The 21,784-nt window shown below is 38.1% G+C and overlaps 1 protein-coding gene across 3 annotated transcripts in view; it reads right to left on the reverse strand.

Annotated features, from left to right (window-relative positions):
* The window catches only part of LOC137973808 (uncharacterized), a 177,602-nt gene extending 156,728 nt beyond the window's left edge, over window positions 1-20,874 (reverse strand). Inside the window, exon 1 of one of the 3 annotated variants that reach the window (XM_068820695.1) lies at window positions 20,575-20,871. In XM_068820695.1, coding sequence (XP_068676796.1) covers window positions 20,575-20,644 — 70 coding nt within the window. In that variant the 5' untranslated portion in view covers window positions 20,645-20,871. Of the gene's footprint in view, window positions 1-20,574 lie in introns of all 3 variants that reach the window. The other 2 variants (XM_068820694.1, XM_068820696.1) reach the window with 2 other exon arrangements.
* Window positions 20,875-21,784: the final 910 nt, after the last annotated feature.

Raw genomic sequence — 21,784 nt, forward strand, 5'->3', positions numbered from 1 at the left:
CAGTGACAACCAACTCAGACAACAAGTTGCAAAATTGTTGAGACACTTTCATTAAAAACACCTTTTCTAACTTCCAACACTCGGCGTATCTAGAATTTAAACCTTTCCCACTTCCTCTCCCCTCTCCCCCTTTCAATGTTGACTGCTTAAGTTCCCAACATTTTTTTGTCTCGCTAGCAACACTGATAAGGGGGGAAGGGGGGCTGCAGTGTGAGAGATGATAGGGAAATTAATAACGCTCCAAGAAGGTGAAGTGTCTGCACTATTTTTGCAACTTGTTGTAGCAATTTCTGAAATGAGGACTTCATTCCTTTAAATTCTCGGACACTTCAATTTTCAGCTAAGATATCCGAACGGATCAAATTCTGCTAGGTGATAAAAAAAATATCTTTAGACAGTCTTTATACATTACAAGGAGCCTAGAAACGTCTCCCAAAGGCTTTCATTTGGCTTAATTTACTCCTTGGCTGCTCTTGAAAGGATGTTTACTTTGAGTGTAAGTTTTGGACTTTACGGTCCTTTTTGCAGGCTAGATTGGGCTTTTTCAACAGTTAAAGTATAACAATAAGCTGCATTTTTTCCCTAGTCTGAAGTCTGCATTTTACACTGACCAGTTTCCAAACTCGAAATTTCGAGTTTGTGAACGGAAAATTTCGAGTTTCGAAACTCAAAATTTCAAGTTTGTAAATTCAAAATTTCAAGTTTGAAATTTGAAGCAGGAAAACTGATCACGAAATGCCATGTCCCTTACGGGCCACCGTAGAGTCCTAAGATGCCTTCTAATGTCTTCGGTTAGTTTTAAGGTCAATTCTTTATTGCAACTTGTGTAATACAGTTTTTGACATATAACTGTGGCAAGAAAAAATAAATCATTACAAGACAGATGTAAAGTGGATAACGAAAAATATGAAAACCAAATTCTCCCAAGGATTCTTCCAGATGGAGGGAAAACCACTGAAGATATATTGACCCGGCTGCCAGATGTTAATTCAACATGGATAATTCAAGTTTCCTTTGGCGTTTGCCAGTAAGGGCAAAAAAAACATACTAGAGGAAATAGTCGTTCAAGATGTGATAGGTTAAGGGAATTTTAAAACGGTTTTGTCATATTTTAATTAACAATGATTTAGACAAACATATACTGGCAAAAACTAGCGATAAAAGCGTCCGACGTTTCGGCGACATCTTGGCGCCATTGTCAAGAGAAACTAAATTAAATATGCGATCTCAAGAGAAACTAAGAGTCCAGAGTCATTAAATTTGCATGAGTTAAACAAAGACCTTAGCCCGAATTGAGTCTGATTGTACATTTAAACATGGTCTTAATTGTTTAATGAGTAACATCTCATTAACTAGACAATCGAACTTGTTCTGGCATTTTTTCAACACATTAAAACGATTGTGAAGGTCCTCCGGAATCCTGCCTGCGTGTCTATTATCATAGTGTTTGCGTACTGACGAGGTCTTGCTTCTATGTCCATCAACGCGTACGAACAGATGGCCACGGGTGTATCCGACATAACCAGCATCGCACTGGTCACACTTGAAGTTATACACAACGCATTGTTGATCAATGAGCTGATGCTTTAATTCGCTTGTCGAGAACTCCTGGGCAATCTTGCGGCTCGTAAACACTGGTTGGACAATAGTCTGGAGCTTCACACTAAGATCTTTTAATTGTGTCTTCACGATATTAGCAGACTCCTGGTCTTTAAAGGGTATGACGACCCGAGTAGTGTTGTCTGTCGTAGATTTTGATTGCAATGGAGACTGGTCGGCGACCCTTAAGTTTTAAGAACTAGCTTTTATCGTATCGTTTTAAAAACTAGCTTTTATCGCTAGTTTTTGCCAGTATATGTTTGTCATATTTTAGAAACAAAAAGGAAAGTCCGTTTGAAAGGTATTGAGAATGAGCTGCACAGTACGGTTCAGAACCTGACGGAAACTCTTGTTAAGGAAGTCAATATTATAAAGAATTTGTAGTTAATCAGATCTCTGATAATTTTTCCTTTTAGAGATTTCCCACTGTCAGTTTCCCTTCGGCTCAATTTCCCGTTCCCTGTTTTCGACAGCCGTTTTTATTTAACATGATTTTCTACCTTCCATCCCGCATTTTTATCTCGTATTTTCAACTAGGCCGGATCTCTCATAAATTGTCACAAATTTCCTAACTCGCATCACGCATTTTTTATGTCGAGTCACGCGATTTTTAACTCGCATCTCTCATGCCGTATCTCTCCTACAAGCTTATATATAATGATGACTAACTAAAGATGAAAACGAACACTTGCCAGACACAATGTAGTAACGAGATGAAAAATACAACTTTACACCAATGAATGTCGCGATAAAGCTCCATCGCAAGATGAAACTTGACAAGAACTGACAAACTAGATTCGTTTAGCGACCAGCTGCGCGTGTTAATGAATATTAATACGACTAAAGTTTTTTTCAATAATTGCTGTCAATTTCGTATTTCATAATTTTATTTGACACTAAAGGGAATGTGACTCATGGTTGACATGTAAAACTGTTTAATAGTTCCTTGCTGCAGAAGTTTAATCCCAAGGACTGAGCCGTAGAATTAATTTTTAATTATAGATTCTAGTAGCTTGGTGGATAGGTTACTTTACCAACCCTTGAAATTTAGTATTTGTAGTAATTTAGTATATTTACAACAACTTGAAGGGAAAACAAACTAATCTATCTATTGAATAATCATATTTTCCTGCGATGTCCAGTGGATAACGACAATAATGAAGACCAAATATAAAGCCAATTTTCGGCAAAGACTGTTCGAGATGGAGAAAAAAACACCGAAAATACATTGACCCGGCATCCAGATCCGGCTCAAGCAACATGGATGAACTTTAAACGTTTCCTTTACCTTTTGCCAGTAAATGCAAAAAGAACTAGCTATGTTTGGTAATTTGCCGCAGTTTCCACTAGGAGGAAAATTGTCGTTCAAGATGATGGCATTCTACCATTGCAACCAAAAAAAAGCCCGCTGAAAAGGCATTGTGCAGTTCAGGACCTTACAGAAACTCTTGTTAAGGGAGCCAATATTGTAAGGATTTGTAGTAAATCAGATCTTTAATAATTCTTCCTTTCAAGGATCACCCGTCTTAGAGAATCCCCATTTTGGAATTTTCCCGTTTTAGAGATTCGCTGTTTTAAAGACTTCCCTCCCTCGATCCTCCATTACCTATTATGGAGAGCCGTTTCTATTTAACATTTTCTACCTGGCACCTCACATTTTTTTAAATCCCAGATTTTCTATATCTTGCAACTCGCATTTCCTAACTTGCCTCTCTCATTTTCTTTATCGCGCATTTTCTAACTCTTACTTCTCCAATAAGCTTCCGTATTTGCAGGCCTTCATATATAATCGTGACTAAATAAAGATGAAATCGGACGCAACCCAGACACAATGCAGTAACGAGATGAAAAAATCATGCAATTTTACACCAACGAATGTCGCGATAAAGCTCCATCGCAAGATTAAACATCATGGAAAGACAAACTAGTAACTTCTTTTAGCGGCCAGTTGCTCCTGTAAAAGAATATTAAAACTTAAGTTTTTCAATAATTGCTGTCAATTTAATGTCTCGTAGCTTTATTTGAAACTAAAGGGTAAGATCACTCATGGTTAACATGTAAAACTGTTTAATAGTTTCACGGCTTGGTGCAGAAGTTTAATCCCTAGGACTGGATGAGCGATAAAATTAAAATTTGTAAGTTAAAGATTCCAGTAGCTTGGTGAGAAGGTTACTTTACCAACCCTTGAAATTTAGTATTTGTAGTGATTTAGTATATTTACAACAAAAAGGTGTGGTAGTTCCTCAAAAATGACACTGATCGTTACGGCGCTTAATTTAGGGGAGAAAATGAAAAATTATCCTCAAGTGCTGACGTTCTTCATAAAACCTCAACTTTCTCTATTTCACGTTGCTGTTTTGCTGACGACGGCAAAGAAATGGACAAAAGTGAAAAACGCACGTGCAGAGCGTGCAAAGCTATTGTTTTTGCCTACTAAATATGCAAATTTGTGACGTTCTCGTTGCTGTCGCCGTTGTCATTGCAAAGTTCTCTACTTTGAGAACTTTTTTTTCAGGAAGCCAGTAGATATTACCCGTCATAGAAATTCCCCGTTTTAGAGATTTCCTGTTTTAGAGACTCCCCATACTCAGTTTCCCTTCCTCGATTGTCCATAACCTGTTATTGAGAGCCATTTTAAATTAATGTAACATTTTCTACCTCGCATCTCGCATTTTTATCACCGATTTTATAACTTACACCTCCTATGTCTCCCACAAGATTCCGCGTATTCGCAGGCTTCCTTGTATAATTGTGACTAACTAAAGATGAAATCGGACTCACCCGAGGCACAATGTAGTAGTTAGTTTAGCTTTATCGAAAGATCAACAATCACGGAAAGACAAAGGAGCTGCCAGATACCTCGTGTTAAAGAATATTAGGACTAAAGTCTTGCAATAATTGCTGTCAATTTAATTTCTCGAAACTTTATTCGCAAGTGAAAGGTAAGATGGTTAACCAGTCAAACGGTTTCAGTTCAGTAATAGTTGCTATAGTTGGGACTGAGACGAAGGGAGCCGTGCCGATGGCGTGGAAGTCTGCCCAGGTTACACCAGTTTTCAGATGTGATTAGCCTACGGATAAAAGAAACTAGAGGCCCATCTGTGTAGTACCAATCTTTAATGCTATCTTTTGAAAAGTGCATTTACCATCAGTTATATAAGTCGTTTGATGTACTATTAGTTAGTCGTCAATCTGCACTTCGTAAGCATCATGGATGTGATACTGCACTAAAAGTTAAGTTTAATCTGGATTCCAAACGCTTTGTCGGTGTAGTATCTTTAGATCTAAGAAAAACGTTTGATACTTGACCTTCTCTTGGCTAAACTTGCTGCTTATGGACTCTCGTCTAAGAGTACTGGTCTAATGAAAAGTTTTCATTAACGCAGTTTTCGTTAACGCAGACAACGTGTTAACACCTTTGGCAGTTTTTCTGACTAGTCAGAAGTCTCTTGTGAATGCCACAAGAATCCATCCTAGGCCCTCTTCTCTTGAACATTTTTTTTAATGATTTTCACTTCTGTGTGTTTTTTTAAAATATAATTGTTTACTTATTATTGTTTACATTCTTACTCTACCCATACATTACATATAGTACATTGCATATTACACATAATAATATACACGAAAAAATTACTCAATTCTGATTGGCTGAGAAAGGAGTGCAGCTCTTCTGTAACACGAGTGCAAAATGTGTAACACGAGTGCAAACTTGTAACACGAGTGCAAATTACAAAGGCTTTCTGATTGGCTAAACACACAAAAGAAACCAACAAGAACCAATCAGATTAGAGCTGTTTCTATAGCAACATATTGGCGGAAATTTTAAGATAAGACGCGGAGGAAAATGGCCGGAGTTTTCAGCAAACAACGATTTGGTTTTGCGAGCGAAACAACGATTGAAGAGCTAAAAAATTTTTCCAAAAACCCAAATACAGTAAAGAGTACGTCTTTCTGGCTGAATGTATGGGAGACGTGGTGCAAACAGAAAAATATTGTCAACAAAATCGAGGAAAACGAGCCAGGAAAACTAAACAAGCTACTTGAATCATTCTACGCTGAAGTAAAAAACAAAAACGGTGACGACTACGAGCCAGACAGCTTAAAAGTGATGATAGCTGCACTTGATAGACATTTAAATGAGAAAGGATACAAGTTTTCCATCATAAGAGACAGGGAGTTCCACTCTTCCAAGCAAGTTTTAGAGGGGAAAGCTCGGCAACTTCGCCAATCCGGTATGGGCAAACGTCCAAATAAAGCCAGAAGTTTAACTGAGGAAGAAGAGGAGGTGCTGTGGGAGGGAGAAAAATTTGGCTCCAAAACTGCAGAAGCGCTTATTTCTTCTATGTGGTGGCTTTTGACGCAGTTTTTTGGTCTCCGCGGTCGTCAAGAGCACCACGCAATGAAAATGGAAGATTTTCAACTCTGCAAAAATGACGAAGGTATGGAGTTCGTGCAGTTTACCGAAGGTCCAACGAAGACCAGACAGGGCGGACTGCAGAGCAAGAACAGAGATTTTCAGCCACGAATGTTCTCTGTTGGAGGAGAAAGGTGTCCGGTTGCTCTCTTCAAGCAGTTTGTCGAGCGAAGACCACTTAACATGCGATGGTCAGGTCCTTTCTACCTCAGTATCAAAAGAAACCGAAGACTGAATGACAACATCTGGTTCAAAACTCAACCAATGGGCGTAAACACCATTAGCAACATGATGAAAACAACTGTGGCGGGTACTAGCCTTGAAGAAAGTCACAAAAAATTTACGAATCACAGTGCTAGAAAGACAACAGTGAGCAAGCTAAAGAAAGCAAACGTTGAACGCTCAGATATAGTGAAGGTCACAGGCCACCGAAGCGTACAATCCCTTGACGATTACGATGAAGCCGACGAGGAAGAACAACGACGACTCTCCAGTGCAATATCCAAACGGAATTATGAAAACCCCGGTGCTGAGAAAAAGCGAATGGCAGTTTCCGACATCACGACAACTGCGGCTCCACTCGCTCCGGTAAACACGAACATGCCAGTACCACACACATTGGCCGGCCCATCGATGACAGCGACGAAAGAAAACCAATTCCCACCATCACTTTCAGGTTTTCAAACTCAGAATTTCTCTGTAAATCCAACCATGATGAGGTCCCAGGAACAGACCATGATGAACACGTTCAACAACTGTCAAGTGTCTTTCATCATTGGCCGCTCGAAGCGAGCTCCTGAGATTTCAAAACGACAGCCCAGTTCTTGTAAACGCCGAGCGTTCATTATTGAGGATGATTCTGATTGAACGTTTACTTTTCCTAATTATTGTAAAGCGAGTTTTCTTTACATAAATTTAAAACGCTTGAAAGGTTTTAAATCAGTCCTCACACATTTCCAAGTTCTAATTTGAATGATTTTGAAAGTGTCGGTCTTGTAAGTTTGCATTTGACAAACGTTGTAATTTGTTTCAGCCAATCAGTTGAATGAACTAAAAAAAAGCGCGCCCTGTCAAAATTTTTTTGTTGTAGTTATGTTTTTCGTGTATATTATTAATAAGTAATCACATGATTTTTCTCGTGCAATTTGGAATAAATAAGCACTTGTAAATTTTTCAAAGGCCACAAAGTGCACTCGCCCTACGGGCTCGTGCACTTTTGTTGGCCTTTGAAAAATTTACTCGTGCTTATTTATTCCAAATTGCACTCGAAATCATGTGATTACCTATACAAATACTACACTACACTATACTGTATTACATTCAACAAATACATTTTTACTGCTTACTTATTCACGAAATGACAATAATGCGCTCGATATTGGCCTCCTTGCACAAGCAAGGAAAAAAAACAGTTTTAATTATTTACGAATGGAGGGGTTGTAATGTGAAAGGAAAGAGGTAAGGCCTGCCCAGGGGTATCGGCCATGTTTTCTGCTGGTTCAAATAGAGAAACGCGCGACTATAGGCAAAAAGTATTGATGTTTTGTAACCACGGGCTTCATTCCCCTTGCCAGAAAACAGAACTTACTGTGCAGCTCACATACCTTAGTTTGACCTTATATGGTAAATGATTGCTCTAAGCGTTGCTAAGCGAAACTTTTTTTTTCGCCAGAAAACGAAATTTCTCTCTGAATAAAGCAACAAAAAAACGTTTTTGTGGAAAGTTTGGATCAATTCCGAGGTTTAGAAGTACGCGAAAAGGCAAGAAATGTTCTTGTGATGAGCCTGCGTCTGTCTGACTAAAACGTCTCACAACATCCCATCAATTGTCATCAAGTTTTTTTCGCTCTCGCTCGGATTTGCTGGCGTTTTTCGCTCGCATTTCGTGCTTTCTAAACTTTTAGAGTTTAAAAAATGTAATAAAACAATTATTCCATCCGCGCTTGTTGGATACGAGATTGGTTATAGTTAACTCGGCACTACGTGCCCCGTTGGCTATTTACCATCTCTCATATCCAACGCGCGCTCGTGGAATAATTGTTAAGTATATGCTAGAAGAGGGGAATAAACTAATCTCTCTACTTAAAATAATCATATTTCTATGGCCGTTAGAATCAAAGAGCAAAAAAATGTGCAATTTAGAGACTACCTTCAAAAACAATTTAAGCTCCAACTATTTGTGAAAATTTGAGATATTTGTAAATGTTTCGTTGATCATGCCAGTTAGACAGACTAGAAGCGCTAATACTGGAACCACTGAAAAAGTTTCGACGAAACGTAATGTCAATCAGTTTCGTTCATCTACCACCTGTCCATCGTATATTCAGTTTCTAGCAAGAGTGAATAAGATAAGAGTGTTGTTATGGCATGGGTGGGGTCCCCAGCACAGTCACAAGTGAGTCTATTTTTAGAATACCCGTTCCCGTGAATATCACTTGTTATGTCCCTGAAAAACCATGACAGAACCAGTCACACGTGTCATCGCTTCATCTGATTGGTTAAAATTGGCGTCCCTTTGTTTGTTTCGCTCGCAAAGTGTATCTGAAGATAAATAAATCCATTTTTGACTGTGCTAGAGCAAGGCCGCAAAGTGATAGATCAAAACTTTTATCTAATTCACTCCTGATTCCTAAATGTTAAATGAGGAAGTCTGAAACACAGGTGGATCACATACGCCCCCTTCATTAAGGGAAAACAATCAAACGAGAACATAATACAGAGCTGTATAATTATTATTTGCACAATGACAATGAAAGGAGAGCAAAAGAATTTCAACTGAGAATATACACACAGTGGTACTGATAACTTCTCCCTAGTGGCATGGTCGTTTTTGTCGTTGTATGTTATACAAAGGAACCCCAGAGCTCTTACAAAGAGATGATGACCGAGTATTCTCAATACAATTTGGCGGTTTGGATTGTATAATAAATAAACAACAATGATAGCGTTATCACGTGCGTCAGTTCCCCTATAGATCATCATTCTAGCTTAGTGGACTACTCATAACTGTCACCACTAATTTGCGAAATGGCGAGGATCACGTTTTTACAAAAGCACCTAAAATATCATGATGAAAAGGGGCTGTATTAAAGTGCTACTTTTAATTTTTTTTTCTTCAGATTTTGAAAGTACGACTGCTAACACTTGACTGGCAAAAAAAAATTAAGCTTTGATTTTTAACCAAAGGTTGTTTACTTTGAGTGTAAGTTTTGGACTTCACAGTCCTATGTAGGTGAGATATGTATGTAAAGAACCATACAATACAACAAGAGAAATAAATTAGCGCATACTGCAAAGCCAAGAAGGACTTTGACTGTAAGCAGTGTCTGACTTTGAAGAATCACCCGATTCATCGCCCACAATTTCGCGACACATCCGGCACTTTAATGTGATGTACGCGCGTAAATGCAAGGTAAATAATGATCCCAGATCTCTAATTTCGAAATTCTCGTTTTTACAAACTGGTTTATGTGACACCTATTTGTACCCTTTGGGATGACGATGGATTAACCCTGATGAAGACACTCCACATGAGTGTCGAAAAGTTGGCTCTTTGAATCATTTGTAACTTTCTGAGCTACATTCAAATTTCTTTAAACCAGAATAACATCAAACTATGTCTGAAAGTCTACATGAGTCTCCAAATTAATAACCACCTAGAAATTTTGTACTTTAAACTTGTTTAATTACATTACCTAAAACACTCGGCATAGGTCTAAAAAATATGAGTTTGGTTTTCTCAATAAGAGACCTAGACCAGTGCGAGACAGTTTCAAGTTCAATATTCAGTCAATTCTTCAATTAACGCGCTTGGATCACAAGGCTTAAAGAAGAAATTGGGGTCGTCAGCAAAGAGAAAAAAAAAAACATTTTATTGAAGCAACTCCCCAAGAAAGATCATCAATACAGATAACGAAGTATAACGGTCAGAGTATCATTGAGCGTCCTCTGTTGCGATCGCTCATAATTCATTTGGACTAAGTGTTTCCGCTTATTGAATGAGATGTGGAATAACTCTCCCGGAAACCGATTGCCTACTAAACAATATTTTGGTAGCTTCCAATTATTTTAAAATACGATTTTTAACAGCTCCTTCGCGAAGAATTTTGATAAAACTGGAAACACTAGTGTTTATTGGCATTAATATTGATGACAATATATAGAGTCCTAAGATGCCTCCTAATGTCTTCGGTTAATTTTAAGGTCAATTCTTTAATGCAACTTGTGTAATACAGTTTTTGACATATAACTGTAGCAACAAAAAAGAAACCATTACGAAAGAGATGTAAAGTTGATAACGAAAAATATGAAAACTAAAGGAAACTGAAACCAAATTCTCCCAAGGATTCTTCCAGATGGAGGGAAAACCATTGAAGATATTGACTCAGCAGCCAGATGTTAAGTCAACATGGATAATTCAAGTTTCCTTTGGCGTTTGCCATAAAGGGCAAAAAAATAACCTTACTGGAAGAAATAGTTGTTCAAGATGTGATAGGTCAAGGGAATTTTAAAACGGTTTTGTCATATTTTAGAAACAAAAAAAAAGGTCCGCTTGAAAGGTATTGTGAATGAGCTACACAGTACAGTTCAGAATCTTAGGGAAACTCTTGTTAAGGAAGTCAATATTGTAAAGAATTTGTAGTTGATCAGATCTCTGATAATTTTTCCTTTTAGAGATTCATCACTGTCAGTTTGCCTTCGGCTCAATTTGCCGTTCCCTGTTTTGGACAGCCGTTATTTAACAGGATTTTCTACCTTCCATCCCGCCTTTTTTATCTCACATTTTCCAACTAGGATCTTTCGTATTTTATCACACATTTTCTAACTCGCATAACGCATTTTTTATCTGGAGTCACGCGATTTTTAACACGCATCTCTCTTGCCGAATGTCCCCTACAAGCTTATATCTAATCATGACTAACTAAAGATGAAAACGAACACTTCCCAGACACAATGTAGTAACGAGATGAAAAATACAACTTTACACCAATGAATGTCGCGATAAAGCTCCATCACAAGATGAAACTTGACAGGAACTGACAAATTAGATTCGTCTAGCAACCGGCTGTGTGTGTTAATTATTAATTATTCGCCGAAGACGAAGTGATTATCGGTGAATATTCACCGATAATCACTGATCCTGAGGCGAATAATTGTTTTAGTATAAATACACAGGTGATTATTTCAAAAAAGAGAAAAAAAAAACGTTTGGCAACGCGAAATCATCTTCACTTACCGTGGCAAAACGACTACTGGCAGCCATTTTGTCGGTCGAGGTGATTATCGGCTGATAATCCGAGATAGCGAGCCAATGAGAGGGCGCGATTTTGTATAATCACCTGTGTGTTTATACTAATCAATATTACGACTAAAGTTTTTTTAAATAATTGCTGTCAATTTCGTATTTCGTAATTTTATTTGGCACTTCAGGGAATAGGACTCATGGTTAACATGTAAAACTGTTTAATAGCTCCTTGCTGCAGAAGTTTAATCCCAAGGACTGAGCCGTGGAAGTAATTTTTAATTATAGATTCTAGTAGCTTGGTAAATAGGTTACTATACCAACCCTTGAAATTTAGTATTTGTAGTAATTTAGTTTATTTACAACAAGAAGGGAAAACAAACTAATCTATCTATTGAATACTCATGTTTGTCTGCGATGTCCAGTGGATAACGACAATAATGAAGACCAAATATAAAGCCAATTTTTCCCAAAGACTGTTGTTCGAGATGGAGAAAAAAAAAAACACTCAGGAAAATATATTGACCCGGCAGCCAGATCAGGTTCAAGCCACAGGGATGAACTCGCATTTCATAAATCGCCTCTCTCATTTTCTTTATCGCCCATTTTCTAACTCTTACTTCCCCAGCAAGCTTCCGTATTTGTAGACCTTCATATATAATCGTCACTAACTAAAGATAGGATAAGCGTGTTATTGAAATACAGGCCGTAGACTTCACAATACATACTGAGTATTTAGAAATTCTCGTCAAGTCTAGCAAAACCGATCAATACAGGGAAGGCAACAAAGTCTTTATTTCCAAGCTTGGGGGCATTACCTGTCCCCACGCTCTTCTTTGTCGCTATTTTGCTTCCGCTAGAATCGTTCCCAACTCCTCAGTTTATATTTTTAGGGCAGTACGGTTTTTCAGGAGAACCAATATGTACCTATTGTGCTCTAATAAGCTTAGTTATACTAGGGCCAGGGAACTAATTAAAGAAACCCTGTCAGCCATAGGCATAGATTCGAAAGGCTTCAGCACTCATAGTCTCAGGGCTGGTGGAGCGACTTTTATAGCCAAAAATCTACCCAGATCTGATGGCTCCGACAGATTACTTATGCTCCACGGTCGCTGGAGATCCGAACAAGCTAAGAATATGTACGTTAAATAATGCTTTCCAACGGAACAAAGAGTTGTTGGAAAGCGTGTTCGTTACGGTTCGTAGCATTACTATAATTCAAGGTATTCACAATGTTTCTGAAATAAGGCTTCAGATATTTTTAACAATTGTTTCATATTAACCTTTTGTTCATGATTATTTAACTGCATATATTATATGCTAATCACTTCGGTATAAAAAGTAGAATTTCTAGTTTTCACTATCTTGCCTTCTGGACAGCCACCAAGAACTATAACCTAACTCTATGTCAGTTAGAAAACTTAAAGCTCTAATCCTCGGAGCTGAAATGCGTTGCATTCGATCGAGGAATAAGTTCCCGGGTTTTTTCCCACTGGGTTTTTACCCCGGGTTTTCGTATCGGGCAACGTATCACCGGTGTATTTTCTGTAGGTTTATCTTAGTTTCCTGTTATGCGAATTTTTTCACTCATGTAACTGCCCCTGCACTCAAATTTTTTGACTACGGTTATCTATATAATACATTTCCTGTAGATACATTTCTATATACATTTTTCAGGCTATTGTCAACTATATTCGTACTTGCACATTGATGTTCATATTTTGTCAATATGGTTTCACAAGTTCGTTCACAGTGTAAGACTATTTTGGTTTATAAAGCGCTGGTCCTGTCTGTCCGAAGGCACCATGCACGAGTCACGCACCAGATTATGTCGTTGGTGTTGTCTAGCGCTGGCGCGCGGGGTGCGAAGTGTAGTAATGAAGAGCCTTTAGAAAGTACATTGCAGTTAACAAGATTTTTTCCCTCGTTTTAGGCTCTAGTTCTTTGTTGCCACATTGCTTGGCATTTTTTGCTAGTCTAGTACGACCTGTATCTGTTATCTATATCTGTATCTTAGTTTTTCTGACAGTGTTTTTTCAGTTTTCATGGACAGTCTTTTCTTTACGCTAATTTTGTAAATTTATTTTCTTTTTCATTCTTGTATGCTTTTTTAAGTATAGAAATAAGCTTACATAATTTTTTGTCACATATATTGTGAAGTTTGGTTGTACTTCAGGCAAGTGTTCGCACTCTGCCTGCCTTTACCTTGTTGTAGTGTGTTTTATGCGTCAGCATACTGGAGAAGGAAAATTATTTTCCTTCGTACGAACGCAGTGAGAAAGACGCAAATTGCACTTTCTAACTAGGATCTTTCATATTTTATCACACATTTTCCACCTCGCATTTCGCATTTTTCATCTCGCATTTTCTAATCCTTATCACTCATTTTCTCTTTTGCGTCAAGAGTTTTCTAACTCGCATCTCTCATGCCGCATATCCGCTACAAGCTTATGTGCTTTAAAGGCTTCCACAGATAATCACAACTATTAGTAACTAAAGATAAATCGAACATATCCCAGACACAATGTAGTAACGAGATGAAAAATGCAACTTTACGCCAGCGAATGTCGCGATAAGGCACCATCGAAAGATGAATAAACACGGAAAAACAAATTAGTTTTAGAGGCCAGCTCTGCGTGTTAATAAAAAGACTAAAGTTTTTTTCAATAATTGCTGTCAATTTAATATCATGATGATTTCGTAGCTTTTAATATTTGAAACTAAAAGGTAACTTAAAGATGATTCATGGCTAACATGTTAAACTGTTTGTTACACATAAAATGATAATTAAATTATTCCATAAAGATCATTTGTACTTAAATCTATACGCTTTATTTTCACATGTAAAGAAAAGACTCTACAGCCAATCAGAATGGCGTACAGCTCTTTCACGTGTGGAAGTATAACCAATCAAAGATAGCGTAAAGGCCTCTCCAAGCCAATCGTTCGTGCAGCTCGTGCATGTCGTACGTTGAAATTAAATTTGCATTTGGTTCTATTGTTAGTGAATTTTTGTTTCTAATTTGCGTTCAGAAAACTATTTCAAGGAAAATTCTCGTCTTCTGTATAATAAACAGCTCACGACATAGAAAGTGCTTTGTTCGGGGTTGTATTCACAAACAACTCGTGAATAAAACCCCGTACGCCGAATTTTCTATGACGTAAACTATATTTAATAGTTCCTTGCTGCAAAAGTTTACATCCCAAGGACAGAGCAATAAAATTAATTTGTAAATTATAGATTCCATGCATGCAGTAGCATGTGGAATAGCCGGTTACTTTACCAACCCTTGAAATTTAGTATTTGAAGTAATTGCGTATATTTACAACAAGAATGGAAAACAACCTAACCTATCTACTGAATAATCATGTTTGTCTGCGATGTCCAGTAGATAACGACAAAGACGACCGTTCGGGGTGGAGTAAAAACAACTAAAATATATTGACCCAGCAGCCAGATCAGGTTCAATCAACCTGGATGAAACTTAAGTTTCCTTTGCCAGTAAATGCAAAAAGAACTAGCTACGGTTTGGTAATTTCTTGCAGTCTCCGCTAGAAGGAAAATTGTCGTTCGAGATGATGGCGTTTAACATAAGTTTTTTTTTTCCCGCATTCTACCAAGCAAAAGAGCCTCGCTGAAAAGGTACTGTGCCGTTCAGGACCTTACAGAAACACTTGTTAAGAGAGCCAATATTGTAAAGGATTTGCAGTAGATTTGATCTTTAATATTTCCTCCTTTCAGAGATCATCCGTCTTAGAGATTCCCCATTTTGGAATTTCCCCGTTTTAGAGATTCCCTGTTTTAAAGACGTCCCTCCCTCGATTCTCCGTTACCTGTTATGGAGAGCCGTTAACATTTTGTACCCAGCACCTTGCATTTTTTCATAACGGATTTTCTATATCTTGCATTTCGCATTTCTTAACTTCCCTCTCGCATTTTTTTTTTTTTAAATCGCGTATTTTCTAACTCGCACCTCTTATTTCCCCAACAAGCTTCCGTATTTGCAGGCTTTCATATGTTATCGTGACTAACTAAAAATGAAATCGGACTCACCCCAGACACAATGCAGTAACGAGATGAAAAATGCAACTTTACACCAACGAATGTCGCGATAAAGCTCCATCGTAAGTTTAAACACCACGGAAAGACAAACTAACTTCTTTTAGCGGCCAGCTGCTCGTGTTAAACTTAAGTATTTCAATAATTGCTGTCAATTTAATGTTTCGGAACACTTTATTTGGAACTAAAAGGTAAGATGACTCATGGTTAAGATGTAAAAATGTTTAATAGTTCCTGAGGGCAGTTTAATGCAAAGGAGAGAAGAAGAATTAGAATATCTAAGGCCCGTTTCAAACGTCGAACTTTTCATGTACCCAATCTAATGCAAATTAAAAAAATCTATTGTTTTCGCTCATTTGCATTAGATTTGATACATGAAAAGTTCGACGTTTGAAACGGGCCTAATTCACTCTTGTGAATAGCCAGTTTCTTCACCAACCCTTGAAATTTAGTATTTGTAGTAATTTAGTGTATTTAAAACAAGAAGGGAAAACAAACTAATCTATCTATGGAATAATCATGTTTGTCTGCAATGTCCCGCGCGTGGATAATTAACAATTATTCGCCGAAGGCGAACTGATTATCAGTAAATATTCACCGAGACGAAGTCGAGGTGAATATTCACCGATAATCACTGAGCCTGAGGCGAATAATTGTTTTAGTATAACTACACAGGTGATTATTTCAAAACAGAGAGAAAAAACACATTGCAAAGCGAAAATCGTCTCCACTTACAGTGGCAAAACGACTACTGGCAGCCATTTTGTCCGTCGAGGTGATTATCGGCTGATACCGAGATAGCGAGCCAATCCCCCAACAAGATTACGTATTTGCAGGCTTTCATATATAATCGTGACTAACTAAAGATGAGATCGGACTCACCCCAGACACAATGCAGTAACGAGATGAAAAATGCATCTTTAAGTAAACCAACGAATGTCGCGATAAAGCGCCATCGCAAGATCAACGATCACGGAAAGAAAAACTAACTTTTTTTAGCGGCTAGCTGCTCGTGTTAAAGAATATTCCAAAGTCTTACAATAATTGCTGTCAATTTAATTTTTCGAAGCTTCATTTGAAAGTAAAAGGTAAGATGGTTAATCAGTCAAACGGTTTCAATAGTTGCTACGGCCGGGAACTAAGACCCGAAGGATAAATTTAACAAATCGAAAGTGGTTCAGCGTTGTCTGTACTCTTATCAAGAATGATATTCGTCAGCACAGTGGTCAAAATGTTGTGGACTCACGAGGCGGAGCCGCGAATGAGTCCACAACACGTGACAAATTGACGCCAGCATGACGCGTACAGCGTTGTTTAGACTCGTATCGACAACGGAAAATTAGCCAATCAGATTGAGAGACTACAAGCAATTGTGGTAAAAATGTTAACCTCCAGTAGCTTGTTGTGTACGATACATGACCAACCCTTGTCAGTCAGCACATTCACTAAGAGAAAGAAAAATAATTAAACTAATCTATTTATCTAATAATCATTTTTCTCAGACAGTTAAGAATCGAAAAGAAAAAGAAATATAATTTCGGAATCTTCGAACGCAGTGTCTGGTGGGTCTCTATACAGAGTGTCAAAGATCCAACTATTTGTGAAGATTAGAAATATTTGTAAAGGTTTCGCCGATCAAGATATGTCCAGGTTTGACCCTAATTAGATGCTCGCCGATTTCAATAAGCGTCACGAAGTGTCCCCTTGCTCTTCTCGCCAACATCAACATCACTTGTGTCTCAGAATACGGACAATTTATGTCACAAAGTGTCCTCCAAATGCTGCTCTTTAAGTAAAACTTAACTGCTGCATTTACCCAAAGCTAAAAATAACGCTAACCTTTATCCTTACCTTATTGTTGAAAATAGGTAGCAAATGCTTAGACTTAAAGGGACACTCTGTGTTGGATGTCAAAATTGGGCATGCATGTAATTAGGGTCAAACCTGGACATAAGTTCTCTATTTACCAGCGGCGCGAATGATTTGTTAAAGCCAGTGGCTCCTCATCTTTTTGTTACCGACAACTTAACTTTTCGTTCGTGGAAACGCATTTCCTGACATCAAAAGTTGTCGATTTAATTAACTTGTCGACAGTAAACAGTCGTCGATGACAACTTGCCTCTTCTGTGGAGGCCAATACACGTAATTCCAATCATTGGGGTTCAACTAGCACCTGCTAAAAGTAAATTCTGTTCTTAGGTTTAAACTGAGGAAGTCAGAAAACACAGGTGGCTTTAACAAAACACTGAGTGGAAGCAATCAAATGGGAACAAACTGAGCTGAAAAATTATTCGCATGATGAAAGGAGAACAAAAGCACGAGTTCCCTTAGTGACGAAGTCGTTTTGAGGGGAGGGACATTTCTCCAGTAATTGAACTGGAGAAGAGAAATATATATGTACTCGAAACTCCCTCCCTCACAGGCTCTTCCAGAGTCGCGGCAAAGTGTATCGAACTCAGCTATAATCACAATGTGCGATGTACCAAATGGCCCGGCCCGCTGCAGTGATATGGAACTTTCCAGTCTGTATATGTTTTAGAAAGGGAAACTCGCAGTTCTTAAGAAGAGAACCGAGTTGTATTCCTATTTGCAAACAACACAATACAAGCTCGTAGGAAAAAATTTTTTGCGTTAAGACAAGATGATTAAGGTCGAATTACCACCGCAAAAAGATTCGACGGATGACCATTTCAGCGGTTAGCCTTGTGGCAGAGCGAAATGAGGAATTGTCGCTTGTTGAGGTTATATGGGATTTGGAGTGCTACGCCTTTATGGTGGAGTCATGGCAACGAGAAATGCGAATAACTAAGCTGAATGAAGCGCGCTCATTAATTCCAAAGGGATCGAGAACGTCAAGTTGGAAAATAAATTTTTCTTCCAGGACTTTTCGGCTTTTGGAAATCTTTAAATGCGAGCTTCTGATTCAAAAACTCCTCCGTTTTATGGAACAAACGTGGACAAAATTTCAGGACCAAAATGAACGCACAAAATCGCCGACGCAAATTTCCCTTTCGTAAACGGTCGTTGCCATCTCTCAGAACGAAACGGTCGATGCCATTTAAACGGTCAACTACACACTTCACTTCAAAGAAAATTAAAAGAAATAAACTAAGAAAAAGTATTAACAAAAATTAAGACAAAAAAGAAAAAAAAAATTGTAAAAGAAAAATACACCAAGTACGGAACTGTTTTCCGAAAAAAATTCATGTTCTACTATCAAACTTTTTTTCTTCTTCAAATATGTTCTTTATTAGACTGTTCTTAGCAAATACCTGAAAAAAAATCGGGGGTCACCGTGCTCGTTTGAGAGAAAAGGAGCAGTTCTTTCGCCATCAGGATTAGTTTGAGGGAAATCTCTTACGTTTTGTACGCGCGCGTGCTCATGTGTGCGAAAATCGTGCGCAGTAGGGATGCGCAATGCAATACTAAGGAATTACCTTAAAGTGCTACTATGATCAAAAATTACTTCTTTTTTTCTTCAGATTTTGAAAGTGCGACTGCTAACACTTGACTGGCAAAAAATTTTAAGCTTTGAGTTTTAACCAAAGGTTGTTAACTTTGAGTGTAAGTTTTGGACTTCACAGTCCTATGTAGGTGAGATACGCATGTAAAGAACCATACAATACAACAAGAGAAATAAATTAGCGCATAATGCTAAGCCAAGAGTGACTTAGACTGTAAGTAGTGTCTGACTTTGTAGAATCACCCGATTCATCGCCCACAATGCCGCGACACACCCGGCACTTTAATGTGATGTACGTGCGTAAATGCAAGGTAAATAAATAATGATCCCAGATGATCTCTAATTTCGAAATTCTCGTTTTTAGAAACTGGTTTATGTGACACCTATTTGTACCCTTTGCGATAACGATGGATTACCCCTGATGAAGACACTCCACATGAGTGCCGAAAAGTTGGCTCTTTGAATCATTTGTAACTTTCTGAGCTACATTCAAATTTCTTCAAACCAGAATAACATGAAGCTATGTCTGAAAGTCTACATGAGTCTTCAAATTAATAACTACCTAGAAATTTTGTACTTTAAACTTGTTCAATTACATGACCTAAATCACTCGGCATAGGTCTGAAAACTATGAGTTTGGTTTTCTCAACAAGAAATCGGGGTCGTCGGCAAAGAGAAAAAAAAAACATTTTATTGAAGCAATTCCCCAAGAAAAATCATCAGTATAGATAACGAAGTATAACGGACCGACTATCATCGAGCGTCCTTTGTTGCGATCGTGCAGAATTCATTTGGACTAGTTGTTTTCGCTTATTGCATGAGAAGTGGAAAAACCCTCGCGGAAACCGTTGAATGCCTACAACACAATATTTGGTAGCTACTATATATTTCAAAATACGATTATTAACAGCTCCTTCAAAGGATTTTGATAAAACTGGAAGCAATAGTGTTGAACAGAATTAAATATTGATGACAATATATAAAGTCCAAAGATGCCTCCTGGTGTCTTGGGTTGAATAGTTTTAAGGTCATTTCGTTGTTGTAAGTTGTGTCATACTGGTTTTGACATATTCCAGTGGCACGAAAAAAGATACCATTACCAAAAGGGATGTGCAGTGGATAACGAAAAGTATGAAAACCAAATACAAGGCCAAATATTCTCAAAAATGTTCCACATGGAAGGAAAACCACTGAAAATATTTTGCTCGGCAGCCAGATGTTGAGTCAATATCATATGGATGAATTTAAGTTTTCTTTGGCTTTGCCAATAATCCAAAAAGAACTAGCTAGCTTTGGTTGTTTGTCGCCGTTTTACTGAGAGGAAATTGCTGTTCAACTGAGATGTGTGTGATAGGTCAAGAGACACTTGAAACGGTTTTGTAGCATTATGCCAACCAAAAGAAAACTCCGCTGGAAAGGTATAATTGTGACTCAATAAGGTCAGGACCTTACGGAAACTTTTGCTGTGAGGAAGCTAATATTGTAAAGGATTTGCAGATCAGACCACTGATATTTCTCCCTTTTAGAGTCCCGTTTTTGAGATTCCCTTTTTAAAGACTCCCCACTCCCCCAGTTTCCCTCTCTACTTCTCGTCTCAGATTTTCAAACTAGGATCTTCCATATTTTATCACACATTTTCTAACCCGCAAATCGGATTTTTCCTCTCGCATTTTTGAATTCGCTTGACGCATTTTTTTATCTCCTATCTCTCATATCGCATGTCCCCTACAAGCTTCCGTGCTTACAGTCTTCCATATTTTATCATGATGACTAACTAAACATGAAATCGGACTCACCCCAGACACAATGCAGCAAGGAGATGAAAAATACAACTTTACACCAATGAGTGTGGCGATAAAGCTCCATCGCAAGATTAAACCTTACGGAAAGACAAACTAGCTTCTCTTGGCTACCAGCTGCTCATGTCGTGTTAAAGAATATTAAGAAAGTTCTGAAATAATTTGCTGTCAATATCAATTTCGGTTTTGTTTTCCACTGAAAGTTGATAGGACTCATGGTTAACATGGCAAACGGTTAAATAGTTGCTCACGTTTTATCCTAAACACTCAGCGCTGAAATAAATTTGTAACTTATACATAAGTAACTTGGTGAATGTCACTCGGCCAACCGTTGTAATTAAGATATTTAGACAAAAAGCAAAAAAGAAATGTATAGTTTTAAGACTCTATCTTCAAACGCGGAGCGTGATGTAAACGATTCAACTATATGTCCGAATTCGAAATATCTGTTAATTTTTTGCTGATCATGACAGTTAGACAGACTAGAAGCGCTAAAAATGGAATTTAAAAAGTTTCGATGAAATGTAATGTCAATCAGTTTTGTTCTCCTACCACCTGCCCATCGTATATTCAGTCACTACGTGTTGAGTGAGGAAGTCTGAAACGTAGGTGGATCGCAAAGCCGCCTTCAACTCGTTATAGAGGGAAAACAATCAAATGGGAACATACTGAGATGAATAGTTATTCGCATAATGAAAGGAGACCAAAAGAATCTACACGCGGTGGTACTGATAACTTCTCCCAAGTGGCACAATCGTTTTAGTTGAGCGAATGAATAACATGACAGTTGCGGCCTTTTTGTACAACAAGGAAACACAAAAACCCACAGAGCTTGCGTAGGAAGCTTTGTCGGGGGAGGGGAAGTGAGGACTGAAAAATCCACGCCTTCTTCCTCCCCTTCCCCTCCCCGACAACGCCAGCAACGCATCTTTGGAACAAAAGCCACTCGGCACTCTCAATCCCTGTTATATATGTTCATTATCAATACCTGTTTGACTGACATTCCATAGAAACTGTAAAGAGAATTTACACACCCATCACTCCTTCTACAGAACACAAAGCGGAATTCATTCACTCGATTTGGCTCTCATTCACTGTGATATTAAGCACTTATGATCTACAAGCTCAGTATATGAAGGGGATAGTTGTCTGAAAAACTGTGGTGCTGCGTCGGTGCCGGGAGAGTGAAAGACACTACCACCGTAAA

Source organism: Montipora foliosa, chromosome 10 (genome assembly GCF_036669935.1).
Source record: "Montipora foliosa isolate CH-2021 chromosome 10, ASM3666993v2, whole genome shotgun sequence".
Classification (NCBI taxonomy): domain Eukaryota; kingdom Metazoa; phylum Cnidaria; class Anthozoa; order Scleractinia; family Acroporidae; genus Montipora; species Montipora foliosa.